Here is a 19,259-nt window from a genome sequence, read left to right as displayed (position 1 = left end):
GAGGTGCATTGAACCTTAAAGAGGCTCTGTCACCAGATTCTGAAACCCCTATCTCCTATTGCATGTGATCGGCGCTGCAATGTAGATAACAGTAACGTTTTTTTTGTTTTTTTTTAAACGGTAATTTTTGGCCAAGTTATGAGCTATTTTATATATATGCAAATGAGCTTTGAAATGGACAACTGGGCGTGTTTTTTTTTCGTTATGTCCAACTGGGCGTGTATTGTGTTTTTAACTGGGCGTGTTTACTTGTTTTACTAACTGGGCGTTGTGAATAGAAGTGTATGATGCTGACCAATCAGTGACCAATCAGCATCATGCACTCCTCTCCATTCATTTACACAGCACATAGTGTTCTTACTAGAACGATGTGCAGCCACATACACAAGTGTCCTGATAATGAATACACATGACCTCCAGCCTGGACGTCATGTGTATTCAGAATCCTGACACTTCTGAATCTTTTCTGTGAGATTTTTTCTGTGAGATGGGAGGACACTGAAGGACACTGACTGATATAGGATTTTCCTAACATGCCATTGCGGGGAAAGAATATTAACGGCCAAAAAACTGCTGCATGGGGAGCTCCCAGCAAGGATCCGCTCTTTAAATTGATAAAATACAAATAGGGCGTTAAGCGAGATCTGTAGCATGATTTTCCTACTACTTGTCATGAGACTGAACAATTTAAAAGTAAGGCATCTTTCTGGTGATACTCCAGGCAAAAGCTGAAAATATAGCCATTATCAGGAGTGGTGGTGCCCAGCCCAGCCCTAACTTCTTACGAACGTGCTCCCTCCTGATCGGTGGATCCATAGATTTACTCGCTGCCTATATGCCGAGGTCCCGGGAAGTGGTTGTCCTAATCACTATAGGAAGTGGCTCACTGCACATGCAGATTTTACAGTCACTCCCTATACAGATTCCCGAGCGGGTTATGACAACCTGGCTCCACTGGGGGCAATAGCTGTATTTTCAGCTGTTGCCCGAAGTAGTAGTCGTTGCTGTACTTCACCCAGAATTGGAGTTAAAGCGTACCTATCTTTTCAGAATAAACTGTCATTTCTGTGTACATTAGGAATAACACTAGTTCTGGCCATTATATGACTTGTATTCTGCATTATTTAGCAGTTTTCCCCTCTGCAGGCTCTCCCTCTAATTCTCAGGTGTCGTTGAGCTAGTGGGCGGAGCCTAAGTGTGATCATGTCTTCTATACACTGAACACAGAGATAGGCGAGCAGGAATCACCTCTTCTATCACATATATATATATATATGAGCATGGAGGACTCTATTCAGTAGTAAGGGGCAGTGCAGCTAAGAATCCAGCACTGGCGTGAGAGAAACGTTACCAGAAGCTGCAGCTTGTCTGTATGTGTGTTTCTCACTCTGCTCCTCCTCTCCTCTCCATAGACTTGTGTGCAGCATGTCTGTCTCTTTCTCTCTCTGCTCCATCCTGCTCCCCTCCCCTCTCCATAGACTAGTATTGGCAGGCTGTGAAGAGAACCCCCCCCCCCTCCCACTGCCTGCAGTCTGTCTGTAGCTAGGGACCCATTTTGCTTGACAACAGGGGTTGGACAGCAGATTACAGGAAGGGAGGGATATGCCTATGGCAGTAATATCACACTGAATTTGCATGGATAAAACAACAAAATTTTAAATAATAGTAATTAAATTACAAAGTTGTTTTATATTAGGTATACGATTAGATTGGCACATTGCTTCCTCGGGACATCTGCAAAGCAAGTGCAGGTCATCAGAAGGAAAATAGGCAGCGAACGGCTCTCCCCCAATCCGTGTTGAAGAGGAAGCATTGGGCCACAACGATTGGAGGAGAGCTTCTGTCCAACAGGTTTCCCATGTAAATGTGCTGTCCACACGTCCTTCTCAGATTACTGTGGGAGTTGCGTACAGCACCCCGAACAGCTCAAACCACTGCATGGAAATCAAATTATGGCATCAGGGTTTCTGCGTGCGTCTACGGTTTCAACCATTTATGGGCATCTCTTGGATGCCCTTATTCACAATCTTATCAACTTTTACGCATGGGTATCCATAGAATGAACTTAAAACAGAATCTAAATTGTCTGCCATTAATAACCGTAGCACAATGCAGAATTTCTGCTTTTGCAAAGGATACAATTTCCTCCCATAGCGCCCTCCTCAGTGATCCGCTACCTATGTTAAAGCTGTCTGACGTCAGAGACCAGAGCACTGTGGGCGCATGCAGCAGAGCTCATATAGAGCCCAAGGCAGTCATAGGTTGCTATGGCAACCTAAGCCACCTGAGATTAGAAAACTGAAGACCGTTGCCACAAAATTACCTGTTCGTTGGTAAATTGCAGAAAAATGCCACAGAATACGGAGTTACTGAGAGTTGCTTGGCGGAAACTTTGCTTTAAATGCATTATATGGATAGGCGGTCTGATATCAGACTGCCAGGGTGTGCTGGAAGCTCTAGTGCCACAAAAGCTGGCAAGCTGCAAACTACTGTTAGGGTTTGTTCACACACTTAACCAAAAACGTCTGAAAATACGGAGTGGTTTTCAGAGAAAACAGCCTTTGGTCTTCAGGCGTTTTTGAAGCTGAAAATGAAGCTTCTTTTAATTTGGAGCTTCTTTTGAGGCGTTTTTCATAGTGTTCAATGGAAAATCAGCTCCAAAAACGCCTCAAGAAGTGACATGCACGTCTTTTTACGGTCCGTTTTTTTAAAACAGCGGTGTAAAAAGACGCCCGTATGAACTAAATGCTGTTTTTCCCATTGATTTCAATGGGCAGATGTTTGTAGGCGTTCAGCTTCCATGTTTTCAGGCGTTTTTCGAGGCGTAAACGGCCCGTAATACGCCTGAAAACGCTACGTGTGAACATACCCTTCTACATGAACCAACAGTGCAATAATGGACTATTTTTGGAGCTCACCTGATTTGCCGCCATGGGCGTGTTATTTTTCAGCCACTCCTCCACGATTTTTACCACAGCTCTGAGGATCTTGGCATCGGTGGATTTTTCTATGAGCGACGTCAGGATGTTCTGTATGAAGTTTTTCCTCATTTCCATGCTCATGACTGCCAAGCGCGTTTTCACGAGGTCCAAACTAAGCATTACCAGCTCACTGGTGCCCGCTAGAGAGCAAATGAAAGAGGAGTCAGTGAAAGAAAGAATGGCCGACCCCTCACCCCAACAGTAGGCACACACTAATGCCATCCATCACGTATGGAGCTGAAGTAATTAAACCGAGCTGGAAGGAATTCCCCCTTTACAAAGTGTAGCAACCCAGCTGGAGTTGTAGTTGGTGACTTGCATGTCATTTCCTGGAGATGAAATACCTGGATTGGCTTCAGCAGTGCCCGTGGCAGCTTGTGGGTTCAGATGTTCCCTCACCATCTTCTGGAGAGAGCGCATGAAGACGGATATGAGTCGGTCTATATAGCTGGGGTTGTTACTGCAAGCCGATTTCAGAATCATCAGGGTACCTGACCAAACCAAACAAGTTAGAAGATGAAATGTCCTACAATTTTGGGCACACAGAGACACTTTATGGAATAAAGCCAAAAATCTAATCCCCTGTATATTAAAAAGGCACCTGGCTCCAATGTATGTTTCATTATAATACCAGGTATTGAACACAACTTTTTTTACGTGCAAAAATGTTCCTAGAATATTCTTAGGTGGCTTATATTAAAAGCTAAACACTGGCGGCTTGATAATACAAAGCGTGTACAGATGTAGCAGAGCTGAACTAATGAAGGGGTTGTCTAGGATTAGAAAAAAAACGGACTGGTTTTTTTTTTTTCTCCCAGAAACAGCGCCACTTTTGTCAATGTAGATAGCGGTCGGTCGAACGATTGTTCGGGTGAAAGCTATTCCCGCTGAATACCCCTTAACATTCAGCTTGGCCGCAGTGGTGGCCGTAACCCTAAGAAATGAGCAGAAAAAAAGAGGGAACCAGGGTGTCGCAGGCCCAATATCTGGAGACTAGTAGCATTTGGAAAAACAAAAAGGTATTTAATGAAGTTAATAAATGTAGGCGTGCTGCCATGTAAGACATAATTAATAAGATAGAAACAACTTTATTAAGGCGTACCTCCAATTATTTTAGAAAAAAAAGATTTTTCTAAACTTGCATTAGCGATTATGAGTCTAACAGCAGCATGGACGGCGTATAGTCCGCGCTGCCGGTGGCTCCTAGCTCTACGGTTACATACAGTCTCCTACCGCCTCCATGGTTACCGTCTCAAGAAATGTTTTTCTACATAATGTCTGTATCATTTCTGGTACGTCTTAAAATAAAACCAAAAACCTCATTGAAGACTTGGACAACCCTTTCTAACGTCTCTCCTTTCATAGATACCTTTTTAGAATAGAGTAGGTGTGAGAGGGATTGGAAGAAATTGCTATTGCTGGTACCCCTAGGCCTCATGTACACGACTGTGTTCGGTCCGTGATATACGGTCCGCACGTCGGCCACATTTCCCAGATCGAACACGGTTCAGGGAGCCGGGCTCCTAGAATCCTAGTTATATATGACGCGGTGAGTCACTGCCTCCTCGCGGGACTACTGTCCCGTACTGAAAACATGTTTTTGTACGGGACCGTATTCCCGCGTGAAGCCTAGCATTATACATAACTAAGATGCTCCCTGAACTGTGTTCGGTCCAGGAAATGCGTCCGACACGCGGTCCGTATATCACGGACCGAACACGGTCGCGTGCATTAGGCCTTAATCCCAACATTACCAATCCGTTATAAATTTGCTAAACTGACAAGCCAGATGAAGGCAGAAACAATATCAGGAGGCTGCTAAGAATAAGTAGATTACATATATTTGGTAGAAAGCATATTCCTTAAGGCCCGTTTACACGGCCAATGATCGGGTCGATCACGATCATTGTCCTGTGTAAACAGGGCAGCGACCAGCTGATGAATGAGCGATCAGATCTTTTACGCATAAAAATGGTCGCCAGCACATCTCCCTGTGTAAGCCGGGCATGCGCTGCCGACAAGATGCCAATGTACGGAGAGGAATGATCGTAGTAACCACCGTCGGCCTCATTCTCCGCTCCGTTTGAATGAGGCAATTGAGAACCAATTGACCAGCTGTATTGTCGATCGGCGCTTGGTTAAAAGATGGTTAAACACAGGGAATATCTGCCCGTGAAAAACCACCTTTAGCTCTGACCTTGAAGCACTTTGCAAGCAAATGATTAAATTAAATTACAGTCTTTCTAAGTGTTTTGCACAATGCCCAATGACACCTGACAAGCAGGCAATTCTTTAAGTAAAATTACACCTGTCTGCAAAGATCACAGGGGAGGGCAGCGAGGGACAGCTAGCATTTCCATTTGCACAGCCTAGGTTCTTTGGCGGTATTATACCTGCTTTACTGACAGAACCAATTCACAGCAGCAGTCAGATAGAAAGGAATTGTTCAGGAACATAAAAAAAGAATGAAATCCCTATTAAAGTAACCACCTGGGGACAAGAAAGGGACTATATCCAGTACGTAAGACTATTCTATAGTGCGTATTGCTACTATATAAATATGTACACCCTAAAATGCCTCAAATGAATGTGTCCCAAGAAATAGTGCCACTGTGTGTTTATGGATTATTCATATAGGGAAAGAGAAGTCGTCTTTTACTAATGACTCGGAGAGCCATCAGTCTTAGAAATGCCTACAGGACGCCTTAAGAATATTTACAGCACTGGATTCTGGGAAAACCAGATACATCAAGCTGTGACATAATTGACCAGAGTCCGTGGGTACATCTTCAGAGACGCAGCCCTACAGACAAGTTTCAAAGGCAGTCACAGTGGGTCCAGCACTTAATCCAGCACTTACCAAAGAGCTGAGATGGGTTTGCGTTTGTGGCTTTTTCGTAATTAGTAAGACCTTCATAAATGACTTTGCCCACAGCTGCGTATAAGCATTCCAGCTCCTCATACTTGGAAGCAACACTTGAGGTACCTAGGAGAGAATTCACAGAGAATTAGTATCACAGGGTTCATTCATTCACAATGGACTATATAATATTGTTATTTTTCACTATGGGAATCATCTGGAATAACATTTTGACAGTCTAGTGTTTTTAAAGGATCAGGGATATGGAGTAAGTTTCACTACTAGGGACGATGCAAGAGGTTATATGAGATAGTACAAAAACATGCACCTCTGCAGAGCTGATGCGGTTACTCAGAGGCCGTGCCAAGAGCAGTCAAGATCTTTGATATGGGAGAGGGCGCTGCGGCCGCCACTGCTTTGCGAGGGGGCGCTGCGGCCGCCACTGCTTTGCGAGGGGGCGCTGCGGCCGCCACTGCTTTGCGAGGGGGCGCTGCGGCCGTCACTGCTTTGCGAGGGGGCGCTGCGGCCGTCACTGCTTTGCGAGGGGGCGCTGCGGCCGTCACTGCTTTGCGAGGGGGCGCTGCGGCCGTCACTGCTTTGCGAGGGGGCGCTGCGGCCGTCACTGCTTTGCGAGGGGGCGCTGCGGCCGTCACTGCTTTGCGAGGGGGCGCTGCGGCCGTCACTGCTTTGCGAGGGGGCGCTGCGGCCGTCACTGCTTTGCGAGGGGGCGCTGCGGCCGTCACTGCTTTGCGAGGGGGCGCTGCGGCCGTCACTGCTTTGCGAGGGGGCGCTGCGGCCGTCACTGCTTTGCGAGGGGGCGCTGCGGCCGTCACTGCTTTGCGAGGGGGCGCTGCGGCCGTCACTGCTTTGCGAGGGGGCGCTGCGGCCGTCACTGCTTTGCGAGGGGGCGCTGCGGCCGTCACTGCTTTGCGAGGGGGCGCTGCGGCCGTCACTGCTTTGGGAGGGGGCGCTGCGGCCGTCACTGCTTTGGGAGGGGGCGCTGCGGCCGCCACTGCTTTGGGAGGGGGCGCTGCGGCCGCCACTGCTTTGGGAGGGGGCGCTGCGGCCGCCACTGCTTTGGGAGGGGGCGCTACGGCCGGCACTGCTTTGGGAGGGGGCGCTGCGGCTGTCACTGCTTTGATCGCAATGTATTCACATCTAGCCCTAGAAAAGACCTTTGACGAAAATGACCAGATCAAGTAAACCAGATCAGACCTACTGTGTAAAAACGATCGCAAGCAAAATCCTTCAGAACACAGACCACTATTATTAATATTTCATTTACAATTATGTTTTCCACTACTAGTTTAATTTCTGTAATGCCAAAACTTAAGTACTATACTGGGAAATCTATTAAACCTCTGTCCCCCTGTGGTAAGCTTCATTTGTAAATATCCTAGAGCCAAAAAAGAAAAATGGTGTTGTTTCAAGGAGACGTAATTAAGGATAATGTACATTTATAATGATCAGGTCTAGCAATAACCTACAGCTAAAGCCACATACAGGCAAAGCACTGCTCACATTACACTTAATCTCACTCTCATTTAAGGTGAAGGGGGTTAACAACGTATAACAAATGTGTAGAAGAAAAAAAAAAAAAAAAAGGAATCAAAATGATTCTGCTAATTTTGTACTGAGCACGCTCGGTCAGTGAAATCACCGTCTATAAGAGGATTATACACAAAAAAACGAAATCACAAAGTGAGCTGTAAAACAAAGGAGGGAAATGAATCCTTTCTGAAAGGGACACTTGTTCTCAACCACAGAATATCATATCCAATCCTGAACGGACAATGGGAGGCTGTCGGGGTATTAGGTCACTACTGAGAATTGACTGGGCTTCTGGGCACAACTTGATACATGAGAGATCGGACGGTATAAACTTTCAGGCTGTGACCTGCTACAAGACAGCTCATTGACAAATTAAGTATCTACATCAAGCCTGGTGACCTACTGTTTTTGGAGTAGGACGACATAAAGGGGTTTTACCACAGTTCATATTTGTCACCTATCCACAGGCTAGGTGATCAATATCTGATCAGTGGGGGTTTAACCGCTGGGACCGCCACCAATCTCGAGAAAAGTCTTACCTTGCTGTTCCTAGGAGCCCCATAGGAATAGATCGGTAGTGAGCATGCTCGACCACCGATCTATACATTTCTATGGGGCTGCTGAAGATATCGCTTGGCAGCCCCATAGAATTTAATGCAGCGATGGTGGAGCCTGCACACTACCACTTCATTCCTATGGGGCTCCCAGGTAAGCCCGCTCTCGTGATCGGCAAGCGTACTAGCGGTCGGGCCCCCACCAATCAGATATTTATCACAGATCCTGTGAATAGGTGATGATTATGGATTATGGGAAAACCACTTTAATATGTTTGGGGGCCACATGGCACTTGCATATATCACTTATTTATGAAATTGGACATAGAGGGTGCAGGTACATGCTCGTATATGTATATGATCAAAATAAGGCATTTTGACTGTGGGAATCAATGTGAGGGTATTACTGCTGAATGTGGATGTTAAGACAAAAAATATATAAACAAAATATATATAAATTTATAAACATATTCATACGATCATCATATAACTTACTGGGCTCAGTTGGAAAAATGCTCATCAGTCGGGAAAGCAGAGTGTGGACGGCTCGTAGGACTTTTGTGTTTCCGCAGGTCATGCAGGCAGAGATTCCCCTTTGGAGAGGTTTAAAGCTACTGAGAATAGCCGGGTTCTGGAGCACAGTAAGAAGGAAACTCAGCACCTCCAGACCCGTACAGATGTTGGCAAAATTGGCTTGAGCAGGCTGTTCCTACAAGGGGCAAACAGAGGAAGATAATTAAAATGTAGTCCTACGACACGGAAATAGTACAGCGATATCCAACACCTCTCCCCTCTACCTTATAGTAGGGATAAAGCAGGATCCGAGGAAAGTTCTAACATAGAACAAAAATCCCTTAATCTGGCGTTTGATCATCCAAAAAATGGAAAAGGTTTCCAGAATAGAACTGAAAAATAATGTGGAATTTCCAAGGACCAAGACTGAGCAGAGAGAAGCAAATACAGACGTCCTTCATTAAAACTATAGCAGCTGATTTTGTGTTAAAGGGTAACTGGCGTTTGAAAAGACTTCTAACATGTCATGGTGAAGTATCAGAAGTTTAGATCGGTGGGAGTCCAGTTCCTGAGACCCCCACCGATCCCAGAAATGAAGGGACAGAAGCGTTCAGCAGAGCACTCCGAGCCTTCGATTGTGATCGACTTTGCCAGCAGCTCTCAGAGACGTGATCAGAGCGGTGTATGGACTGGTATACCTTCTAGGAGTCCATACACCGCTGCCTTCTCTGCGCTTTTTCTACAATTGTCTAATAATTCTGAATTTTTTACCCTCAACCAAAGTGGCAGCGTTTATGCTAACCTGCTGTCCCACTTGGGTATCCCCAAGTGGGACAGGGTTTGAAATTAAAAAAAAGCCACAGTTTAGATTCTAAATATTGGTAAGTATGCCCTAGTTTGCGTAGGAATAGCGCCCAAATTGTGTGCCAACGAGCTTACCCAGAAAAGAAAAAGCGTTTGTTCACATCCGTGTTATGCGATTTCCGCCAGGGGTTCTGGTCATTTTAACAGCAAGTCGGCAGTCTACATTGCTATTCTTGCCATCAAAAATACCTGACGGACCCCAACATAAGGCAATGGAATCTGTCCGAATCGATTTGAAAATGGCTCCGGCATAGCGGACATGGCTCTGTTATGAATGGAAATCATGGCACCAATGTGAACAGAGCCTTAGTAGGCAGATGGAAATGAAGTTTAAATTCAGATTTATTTTTTTAAAATAATTTGAAATGATTTTTGTTTTATTGGTACGGTAGTTTAATTTGGCGCTAAAAGTTTACAATGTGCTGTGAACTTGCATGAAAAGTGTTCATTACATTACGGTCACTCAGAGAATCAGTACAAATGACTGCAGATCATGGAGAATTTAAAATAACTTGTGAATGACATTTGATTTATCCGCCTCGTGCAGCCTCCTATGACAAAGTGCAAATAAAGAGAAGAGTTTACTATGGCAACAAAGTGATTACGGCCGAGAAACACGAACAGGATACGAGCATTTCAAAGTGGAGCGGGGACTTTTTGGAGAAGAAAGAGACACTCTTGTCTTTGTCAGATACCATTTTCTAAGTGGCAAACACTACCAGCAGTATGAAAGTGCCAGTATGGGCACCTGCGGATAGATAGAAAAGTCAGAACATCTTTAAATAGGAATCTGTTCCTTCCCTGGTGAGACCCTGGGATGGCCCCGCTGAGATAAAAGCCCATCGCCTGTTTTTCAAGCAAATTTTTCAGGCTTCTGTACCAGATTGTGGCTATTAATGTATCAGACTTCAATTAGTCAGCATCGCGGGTGATGGCTTAACATTTCAGAACATAGATAGATGGCATTTGCGAGTAAGTTTGTTGAAAACGGCATTTATGACCGTGATCCCTCCTCCTAAAAAAAATTAAAAATTAGAATAATACATGAAATCATAACAGCCGACTGTCCGTTGAACACAGAAATTTTCACTATTAATAAATCGCATTTGTCGGCGATATCAGACTTTGGATCTTTTAGGCCAGAGTCAAGGCCAGACCTCGACCGTTTCCCCAACTATTGGGCTGAGCGCTGTGAGGCTGTGGAGTAAACCATCAGACCATTAGGTATTAACCCTCTCTTCTTCCCTAGACCACCACCAGGGAAATAAAATAATAACCCCTATTCTATTCTAGACCACCAAGGGCCATTATCCTAAACCACCAGGGAATCAAATATTAAACCCCCCACTACCCTAGACCATCAGGGAAGTCTTAGGCCCTGTTCACACTGAGTTTTTTTGTAGGCAGAAAATTCTGCCTCAAAATTCCATCTGGAATTTTAAAGCAGATTTTGATCCGCCTGCACGCTGTTTGCGGCGATTTTCGCTGCTTTTTTTTTGCCCGCGGCCGTGGAGCGTCGCGGAAAAAAACGCAGGGAAATACGCTTTCTCTGCCTCCCATTGATGTCAATGGGAGGTCAGAGACGTAAACGCCCGAAGATAGGGAATGTCGCTTCTTTTTCCCGCGAGACAGTTTTTCCTTTTATGGGAAAAAACCGCCTCCGCCTCCCATTGAAATCAATGGGAGGCATTTTCGGGCGTTTTCTGACGCGGATTCCAGGGCCTTAAAGGGGTTTTCACACAAAGAATATTTATCACCTACCCACAGAATAGAATAGTACATAAATGATCAGTAGGGGCCCCACTGCTTGGAACTCCAGCAATCACCAGAACAGGGGTCCCGAGCCCCTTGTACCTCCAAACTCCATTCAAACTCCTCAGTGCAATCGTGACCCCCATCGTTCGGAAGAATGAAGGCTAAAAAGCGCCTGTCTGAGTAATGTGCCCGTTCAGCTACCGCCAGTATTTTTTGGGCTCTCCTTAAGAGCACTGTATGGGCAATAGGTAGTATAAAGCCCCCGAAAATAAACTCACCACAGTCATGAGAAGCTTATCAAACCACTGCAGTTTCAGCTCAGACTTGGGCCACATGTCGGCACGCAGGGCAGTCTTCAGCAGGTTGACACAGCGTCGGGATAGCAGCTCTCCTGGAGATCCAGCCGTGTTGGAGTTATCATTCACCTACAAAACAGGAACCAAAAGGCATTAAAGATTACTGGAAACAGCCGAGTTACATTATATGGACGAGGTAAAGGAATCAACGTGATATTACAGAATGATGTCCAGGAAAAATCTGCTAAATGTTTTACTTCTGTTTTTCAGTGATATAAGCCTAAGACCATGTTAAATGCTCAAAGAAAACAAATGTAGGTATCGCTGCCATGCCACATGGTGCCAGTGCGGCTGCGCCAATATCTGGTGTGTAGCTCCGGCTTCAGCCACAATAACGGATTCTTTGCATTTTTGATTGGACACATTCATGGTTGAAGAATGTAATAAAACTAAAGATATAAGACAGCGGCTACTTCCATAAGCAAATATTACAAACGTCTGTTGTATAAATTCACAAGATGTTGTAACATTTGTACCTGGCAAGCTATCCGAATGAGAAAATTCACCACGGTATCGGTGTGCTGCTTTTCAATTGGCTTTGTAATAACAGCGTCTGCCCCTGGAAGGGACTGGCTACGACCGAAAACCTGCAATGAAAAAGATGAAGTCCTAAAAACAAAGCCACCGGTATGTCAAGTGACTCCAACTGCAGACGGAACAACGATATAGGGAAAAAAGAAAAAAAAAAAAAGTAGTGGTAAACAAGCTTACTGTGCTAATTCCCCCGGTGGCGGTTCTGAAACGCTTCACTTCCTGGCTGGCATCTACTGTCATACTCCTCTTCACTCCACCTGCACTGGAGCTGCCCGCGTCACAGCTGCCATTTGTATCCATGTCAGAATCAGGCTGAGGGAAGTAGCAAAATCAAGATTAAATGATTCATTTACATCCCGAGAATAAAAGAACCTGCATGAGATTACGGCAGCATCGTTTCACCTGGTCTTTAATTCTCTGCAATTCCCACTTGATGACAACCTCTGCTAGGTCGACAGCCAATTTTCTCTGTTCTATGGTAACACTTGGAGTAAACCCCAGTCGCTGCATTGCGCTAACCATGTGCTGCACCAGGTTATGCCGTACGGGATAGTAAACCTGAAAAAAAACACCAGAAAACTTTTAGAATTCGGGTACACATCCTTTTTATTTTTCTTAATGTTGAAAAAAAATTGCAAACTTTAAACGTCTTACAGGGTAAGTAAACTTTTAAAAAACTTTTGACATGCCATAGTGACACCAGAAGTTTTGATCGGTGAGGGTCCGAGCATTTAAGTCGTCCACCGATCGCTAAAACGAAGCAGGAGAAGCGCTAAAGTGAGTGTGTGCTGCTTCACTTCTGATCGGCTTGCCTCGGAAAGCAAAAACGGACGACTTTCTATTGAGCCTGTACACGGCTCAGAGGAAAGCCGATCAAAAACAAAGTGGCACATCGCTCACCCGAGTGATTCTGCCACTTTGTTTTTGCGATTGGTGGGGGGCTCAGACCCTTATGACAGGTTGACAGTTGAAAATTTTAGTAAAAATTAAACTTCTCATAAAACATTCGGCGGCACAAGTGATCCAAATCTACTATACTGGGGTTTACTTCTCAGAGGATTCCCTAAGAAGCTGTTAAACTGAATTCCAAGTCCCTGAAGTTATGGACTATATGACTTATCGTTTTCCCATTGGCGTTAAGGACACACATAGGGAATTTGAATTCCCCGCAGCTGTTACTTTGCAGCGTATCTGAAATCTATTGACGAATATTAAGGAACTGCAGGTACCACCGAACCATAGGTACAATTTAATAGCATCAGTGACTAAACTTCCGAACCAGACTGCTCATTGAATGACTATGCAACAAACCTTAAAATGCTGAACTATTAAGTGCAGGATATGGACGAGCTGTGGGACAGTGTGTCCTTCCTCCACAATTATTTTCCGTGTCCAGTGAGTCAGCATCTGGTGGCCATCTTCCATACGTGCCGGCACTGCAGGAGTTAGGATTGCCATTGCTTGTCGGACAATGGCTCGAGCTTCCATTGCATGCGCTTTTAAGAGGCTGTGAAATACCTAATAAACAAGAAGAGAGCTGATATTTAATCACTTAAAGAGACTCTGTCCCCACATTATAAGTGGCCTGTCTCCTACGTAAGGAGATCGGCGCTATAATGTAGGTGACAGTAATGCTTTTTATTTTTAAAAAAACAATCTATTTTTACCACTTTATTAGCGATTTTAGATTTATGCTAATGAGTTGCTTAATGCCCAAGTGGGCGAATTTTTACTTTAGACCAAGTGGGCGTTGTACAGAGGAGTGTATGACGCTGACCAATCAGTGACCAATCAGCATCATGCACTCCTCTCCATTCATTTACTCAGCGCATAGGGATCCTGTTAGATCCTTATGTGCTGTCTTATACTGGCACATTAACAATACTGAAGTGTTTAGACAGTGAATAGACATTCCACGGGATGTCTGTTCACAATCTCTGCACTTTGTTACTCTGTCTGTGGTAGTTACAGCAGAGGACGCGTAATCTCGCGAGATTACGCGGTAAATGACAGGTTACAACGAGATCACGCTTCCTCTGCTGTAACTACGACAATAACAGTAACGAAGTGCAGAGATTGTGAATAGACATCCCGTGGAATGTCTATTCACTGTCTAAACACTTCAGTATTGTTAATGTGTTAGTATAAGACAGCACATAAGGATCTAGCAGGATCCCTATGCGCTGAGTAAATGAATGGAGAGGAGTGCATGGCGCTGATTGGTCACTGATTGGTCAGCGTCATACACCCCTCTGTACAACGCCCACTTGGTCTAAAGTAAAAATACGCCCACTTGGGCATTAAGCAACTCATTAGCATAAATCTAAAAACGCTAATAAAGTGGTAAAAACAGATCGTTTTTTTTTTTAAATAAAAACCATTACTGTCACCTACATTATAGCGCCGATCTCCTTATGTAGGAGATAGGCCACTTATAATGTGGTGACAGAGCCTCTTTAATCTCCACTGAGGACTGGAATTTAGTGACAGACCATAAATGTAGTCAAAGTCTGAAAAAATGCCTTACCTGCAAAACAATCTTCTTGTGTATGGCAAATTTTGAGATGATGTGAGCCAGGAGCAGATGACCGCTGTACTTGCATGCGGGGTCCACACAAGCTTTAGACAGCAAGCACGGCCAAGCAAAGGTCATGAGACGTCTAAGTTTGCTGTTGCGGTTCTTGTTATTGTCGTGGATGTGATGTGGAGCGTGTTCAACCAGAAGTGTCGCGAACTGCAAAAGGTAAATCCTAAGCGAGTCCAGCATGTCTGTCTGTTTTTCAGGGTCTAACACCTGTGACGAGAAAGAGCACATAGAGATCACTGAAATGTAGATGGGGTTAGAGAAAGATCTCCATAAACCTGAATCAGTAGACAACACTTTGGTATTACCTTGGTAATAAATACACTGGTGATGCTTTCTTGATTATCTCCTTCAGGGTTTGGCGGCCCCAAGAGCTGCTCCCCTTCATTTTTATCAAAACTGTATAAAAATGCTGGGTTCAGAATATGCTGTAAAACCTGGATAAAATAATTGGTAATAGTTAAGAAACACTAAAAAATGAAAAAGGTTACAAATCCAAGGGCATAACACTCCATGGACGGGATACCGTAGAGAGCTATGACACAATATAAGTACCAACAAGTCTCATAGACATGGTTTATGTAATACACAATTTCTTCCTCTACATCCCTTCACCCCAACTTGGTATCACTATGGCAGGAAGACGGGGTGTTTGTGCTATTGTTATAATAATCACCTTTGACTTCAGTTCATCTCCAAAATTAGAATCGCTGAACTCAACAAATCTGAAAAATAGCGCTCTCTTCTGGGCAATACTATAGGTTTTTGGAATCTCTTCCTCCATGTACTCCTTTAGAAAAGTCATGTTACACAGGAACCGGCCGGTAAAAGCTCGAAGCAGCTGAAAGAGCAATTCAATATCCCCGAAATTGCGCCTAAGAATATCAAAGAAGCGAGTACATAAGAGCAAGGAAAATGGCTTGTAAAGTCATCTTCTTCCATATTATTGTACCACTCACTTGCAGTAGTTGAGGAGGCAGAAGGCTAGTAGCTTGGGCTCTTTCCAATTTGTTGCCACCATGTTGTCCTTCCGATGACGCTCCTGAAAAGCATCGCTGACCCACACGCGCCTTAAGTGGCTTACCAGAGAATGCTGATTCGCCAGCCAGTTCTCATCGTTCTTGACTATAATGCTGATTATCTGGAAAAGAGAAAGGAAGTAAAGATGTCTTCCCAGCCTCCTATACAACAGCAATGGGAAAGCACAATTCTATAAAAACATAGAGTGACATGCACATTGATAGAAAACAGACTAGAAGTCCTAAGACTCAGTGTAACGGACAATGAGGCATTGTGGGTAATTAAAGGATTTTGCGAGCAGTATGAATTCTATAACAATTGTCATTTTACAGAACCATTGCTTCGTGTAAGGGTTGCCATTATTCCACAGAATTACCTTGACGGCCTGGAACTGCAGATCAAGTCTCATTGTAGAAGTACTGGTGCTGGGGGAGCCGGGCCGCACAGTAGTTTGAGCAACTCCAGGCAGCAGGAGTGTAATGAAGCGGTTCGGGTTAGCAGCCAGCACGTCTCTTAACGGTTTGGCATCCTTGTGTTTTAAAAAGCTCTAAAGAAAAAAAAAAAAGTGTTTATTACAAAAAGAATATCGAGACTCACTGTAAACTAAAATGTCAACATATAAAAGTTTAATCATTTAAAATAAACAAAAAAAAAAAAAAAAAAAAAAAAAAAAAAAAGAGTAATTTGTTGTCCTCACTGAACGCTGGGGGAGCAGCGAGAATCTTACTCCCTCTCTAGTGCTGCTGGGTAATGGGTCAATACATGCAGTAAATACGGGTGACATGCAGATTTCCATGAGATATTCCTTCATGAGTCACCCACAAACCATAGCCAGCGTTGCTATGCAACAGGTTGAACACAAACCGGTTGAGCAGAATATACAAAAACTCACCATGAACATTCGACTCCACTGAGGATCGTTCAGCGTTGCTTCCATCATGAACAGCTCCACAGTCTGAGATGGATGACGGGTTAAAAATTTGATCAAAGGTTCTCTGAAGGGACTTCCAGCCTATGGATGACCAGAGATATTATACAACATATACAATCCATACTAAATCCTTATATAAAAACCGGAAACATTCCTCTGTCTTAGGGCTTATTTAGACGAACGTGATATACATCCATGCAACGCGCCTCGCACGAACCTATGTTAGTCTATGGGGCTGTGCAGACTGTCCGTGAGTTTCACGCAGCGTGTGTCCGCTGCGTAAAACTCACGACATGTCAGTTATTTGTGCGTTGTTCGCGCATCACACCACTTGTCACTTTAGAGGCTCATGCTTTACAATGCAGTACTGCCTATTCAGATTAACTGCTTTGCATAAGCAGATTTCCCTCAACATTGGCAGAGTTCTATGAACGGCGCTCTCTATTTTGTGCCTGTATTCCATTGACATTGCAGTCGCTGTCCTGCCTGCTCTGTAATTTGAATTGCTCCAACTTGTCCATAACGCAATAAAATTATGGCTGCAATCTTCTAGAAACAGCGTCACCCTTGTACATGTGCTGCATCTGGCATTGTGGCTCAGAGAGAAAAAAAAAAGGCAGAAAAAGGGAGAAAAAAGAAAAAGCAAGAGATTAAAAGAAAAGAAAAAAAAAGCAGAAAAAAAGGGAGGAAAAAAGCAGAAAAAAAGGCAAGAAAAAAAAAAGTTAAAAAAAAGTAAAAAAAAAAAAAAAAGAAGAAAGGAACAAAAAAGGAGAAAAAGACAAAAAAAAAAAAAAGAAGTATAGGCGTACCTCTATGAGCATGGCTCGTTCAGTCTTCATAACAACCTCCAGTAATGGCTTTACTAAGGTCTGAGGAGCCGCCGGAATCAGGTGAAAGAGATTTATAATTGCAGAACAAATCTTCATTTCCTGAAAGAAAAGAAAGGGACACAAAGTCACAAGGGTAATCATCAGGGATATGGAAAAACTGGCGGCCACTTTGCTCATGCAAACCCCTCGGCTGTAGATGTTCTATTCCTTTTTACGAAAGTCTTGCCGCTGATGCTGCGATAAGGGAATATACAATTTTCTACTGACCAAAATTGGATTTTACTAAATAGTCCTAGCACTAAGGGAGCCGGCCATTATCTGAACATGAGAAAAATACATAAACGCTGACTGAAGTAATAAAGGGAGGGGAGTTAGTGTTTTGTTTTTAACACAAGGCATAGAATTGACATTTTCATTCGACACACAGATGCGCTGTGTAACGTAGTTTATCTGATTTTATTCACGTAAAGTTCAATCTTTGTATCATGAAAAGACTTTTCAACTTTCTCAATACATATTGGGCCTCATTTATCAAAACAGTCTCCACAGTAAACTTGTTGCCCATAGCAACCAATCAGAGCTCAGCTTTCATTTCTTAAACTGCTCTGGAAAAATGAAAGCTGAGAATTGATTGGTTGCTATGGGCTACAAAGATAGTTTTAAAAAAATGAGGTCCTTTTATATGCTTTAATGCCTCACAATTTTCAAAAGCTCTGCTTTCTGTAATGTAAAAATTCTTGTTTAACCCAGAGCCTGAAAACCGGAGCATCCGAGTACGCAAAAAAGGCAATGATTTAAAAAACATAGGGGTCAATTTAGGAACAGCTTTACGCTAATATTATGGCATTAAAAAGTTGCAAATTATGGTGCCATATTTGCGCAATAATTTGTTTTCTGGAACACATGCAACTTTTATTTTTACGTCGTCAGGGCTTGACAGGAGAGGCAGAGTCACCTGCAGCCCAAAATTTGTATTATTACTTACACCAGAAGCTGCCGTAAATTGGACCGGAAATTTACGCCAGTCCGTAGCTGCCGTAGATTTCACTTTGTGGCGCACGGACAGCCCGAGATGCGACAAATTTATTAAGAGCCAGGCGCCTCTTCATGAATTAGTTGCATCTTACCGCAGGATCCATGCACACGATCGTAGAATTCATCCGTAATTACGAACTCATTAATTTCTATTGCCCACAGACACCTTCCCGTATATTTACGGGAAGGTGTCCATGCCGTCGAAAGGCTTAGCAAAAGATAAGACATGCTTTTTATGGACTGTGCTTCCATACATTATATGGGTGGCTGTCCGCGGCCAGCTGTGCCCGTAATCACAGACCGTGATTAGGAGTACGGTCGTGTGCAGGGGGCCTTAGGTCTTCATAATTCTGCCCCATATGGCCACATTTATGAAAACAATCTGACCAATCACAGTGCAGATTTCATTTTTCTAGAGCAGTTTAAGAAATAAAAGCTGAGCTCTGATTGGTTGCTATGGGTAAAAAGGGCAATTTTTCCATGATACAGTTTGAGAAATGAGACCTATAGTATATTAGTAGCTTGTATAACTTCTGATCATACAATGAATACGCATCATGTACATAAGCTCTTGGAATCCTAACCGTACATTTAAGCCATGCAGGAGTTGGACGTATTGTCTATACGACTGGCGCCACAAACAAACATTTAAATGACTGCACACAACACTTGAAGATACAAAAGCACGAGATCTCTAACACAATACAATATATGTGATTCTCACGTCTGTCCGGAGGAACCCTCAACAGGGCATGATGTTCATATCTCCGCATAGGAAGAGAGTGACGGGGGCAGGAGACACAAACATGCTCTGTCGGGGGTGTACGAGGACAGGTTTGAGGACTACTATTTTAGGCAATGTCATAAAAAGGGAAAGGAAAATATACAATA

The 19,259-nt window shown here is 43.8% G+C and overlaps 1 protein-coding gene across 4 annotated transcripts in view; it reads right to left on the bottom strand.

The window, feature by feature from the left end:
- TRRAP (transformation/transcription domain associated protein) overlaps window positions 1-19,259 on the bottom strand; it is a 127,473-nt gene that overhangs the window by 58,640 nt on the left and 49,574 nt on the right. For all 4 annotated transcript variants that reach the window (XM_075830269.1, XM_075830271.1, XM_075830270.1 and 1 more), the window contains 16 exons: window positions 17,313-17,432; window positions 16,465-16,584; window positions 15,949-16,119; window positions 15,512-15,693; window positions 15,229-15,427; window positions 14,861-14,989; window positions 14,496-14,762; window positions 13,280-13,486; window positions 12,371-12,526; window positions 12,146-12,280; window positions 11,911-12,021; window positions 11,357-11,503; window positions 8,442-8,655; window positions 5,842-5,967; window positions 3,326-3,472; window positions 2,919-3,121 (listed from right to left, as the gene is read on the bottom strand). In XM_075830269.1, coding sequence (XP_075686384.1) covers window positions 2,919-3,121; window positions 3,326-3,472; window positions 5,842-5,967; window positions 8,442-8,655; window positions 11,357-11,503; window positions 11,911-12,021; window positions 12,146-12,280; window positions 12,371-12,526; window positions 13,280-13,486; window positions 14,496-14,762; window positions 14,861-14,989; window positions 15,229-15,427; window positions 15,512-15,693; window positions 15,949-16,119; window positions 16,465-16,584; window positions 17,313-17,432 — 2,634 coding nt within the window. The remainder of the gene's footprint in view (window positions 1-2,918; window positions 3,122-3,325; window positions 3,473-5,841; window positions 5,968-8,441; window positions 8,656-11,356; window positions 11,504-11,910; window positions 12,022-12,145; window positions 12,281-12,370; window positions 12,527-13,279; window positions 13,487-14,495; window positions 14,763-14,860; window positions 14,990-15,228; window positions 15,428-15,511; window positions 15,694-15,948; window positions 16,120-16,464; window positions 16,585-17,312; window positions 17,433-19,259) is intronic.

This window comes from Rhinoderma darwinii, chromosome 6, assembly GCF_050947455.1.
Source record: "Rhinoderma darwinii isolate aRhiDar2 chromosome 6, aRhiDar2.hap1, whole genome shotgun sequence".
NCBI lineage: Eukaryota > Metazoa > Chordata > Amphibia > Anura > Rhinodermatidae > Rhinoderma > Rhinoderma darwinii.
Note: the sequence above shows the minus strand (reverse complement) of the source record. Positions and strands in the feature narration are given on the sequence as shown.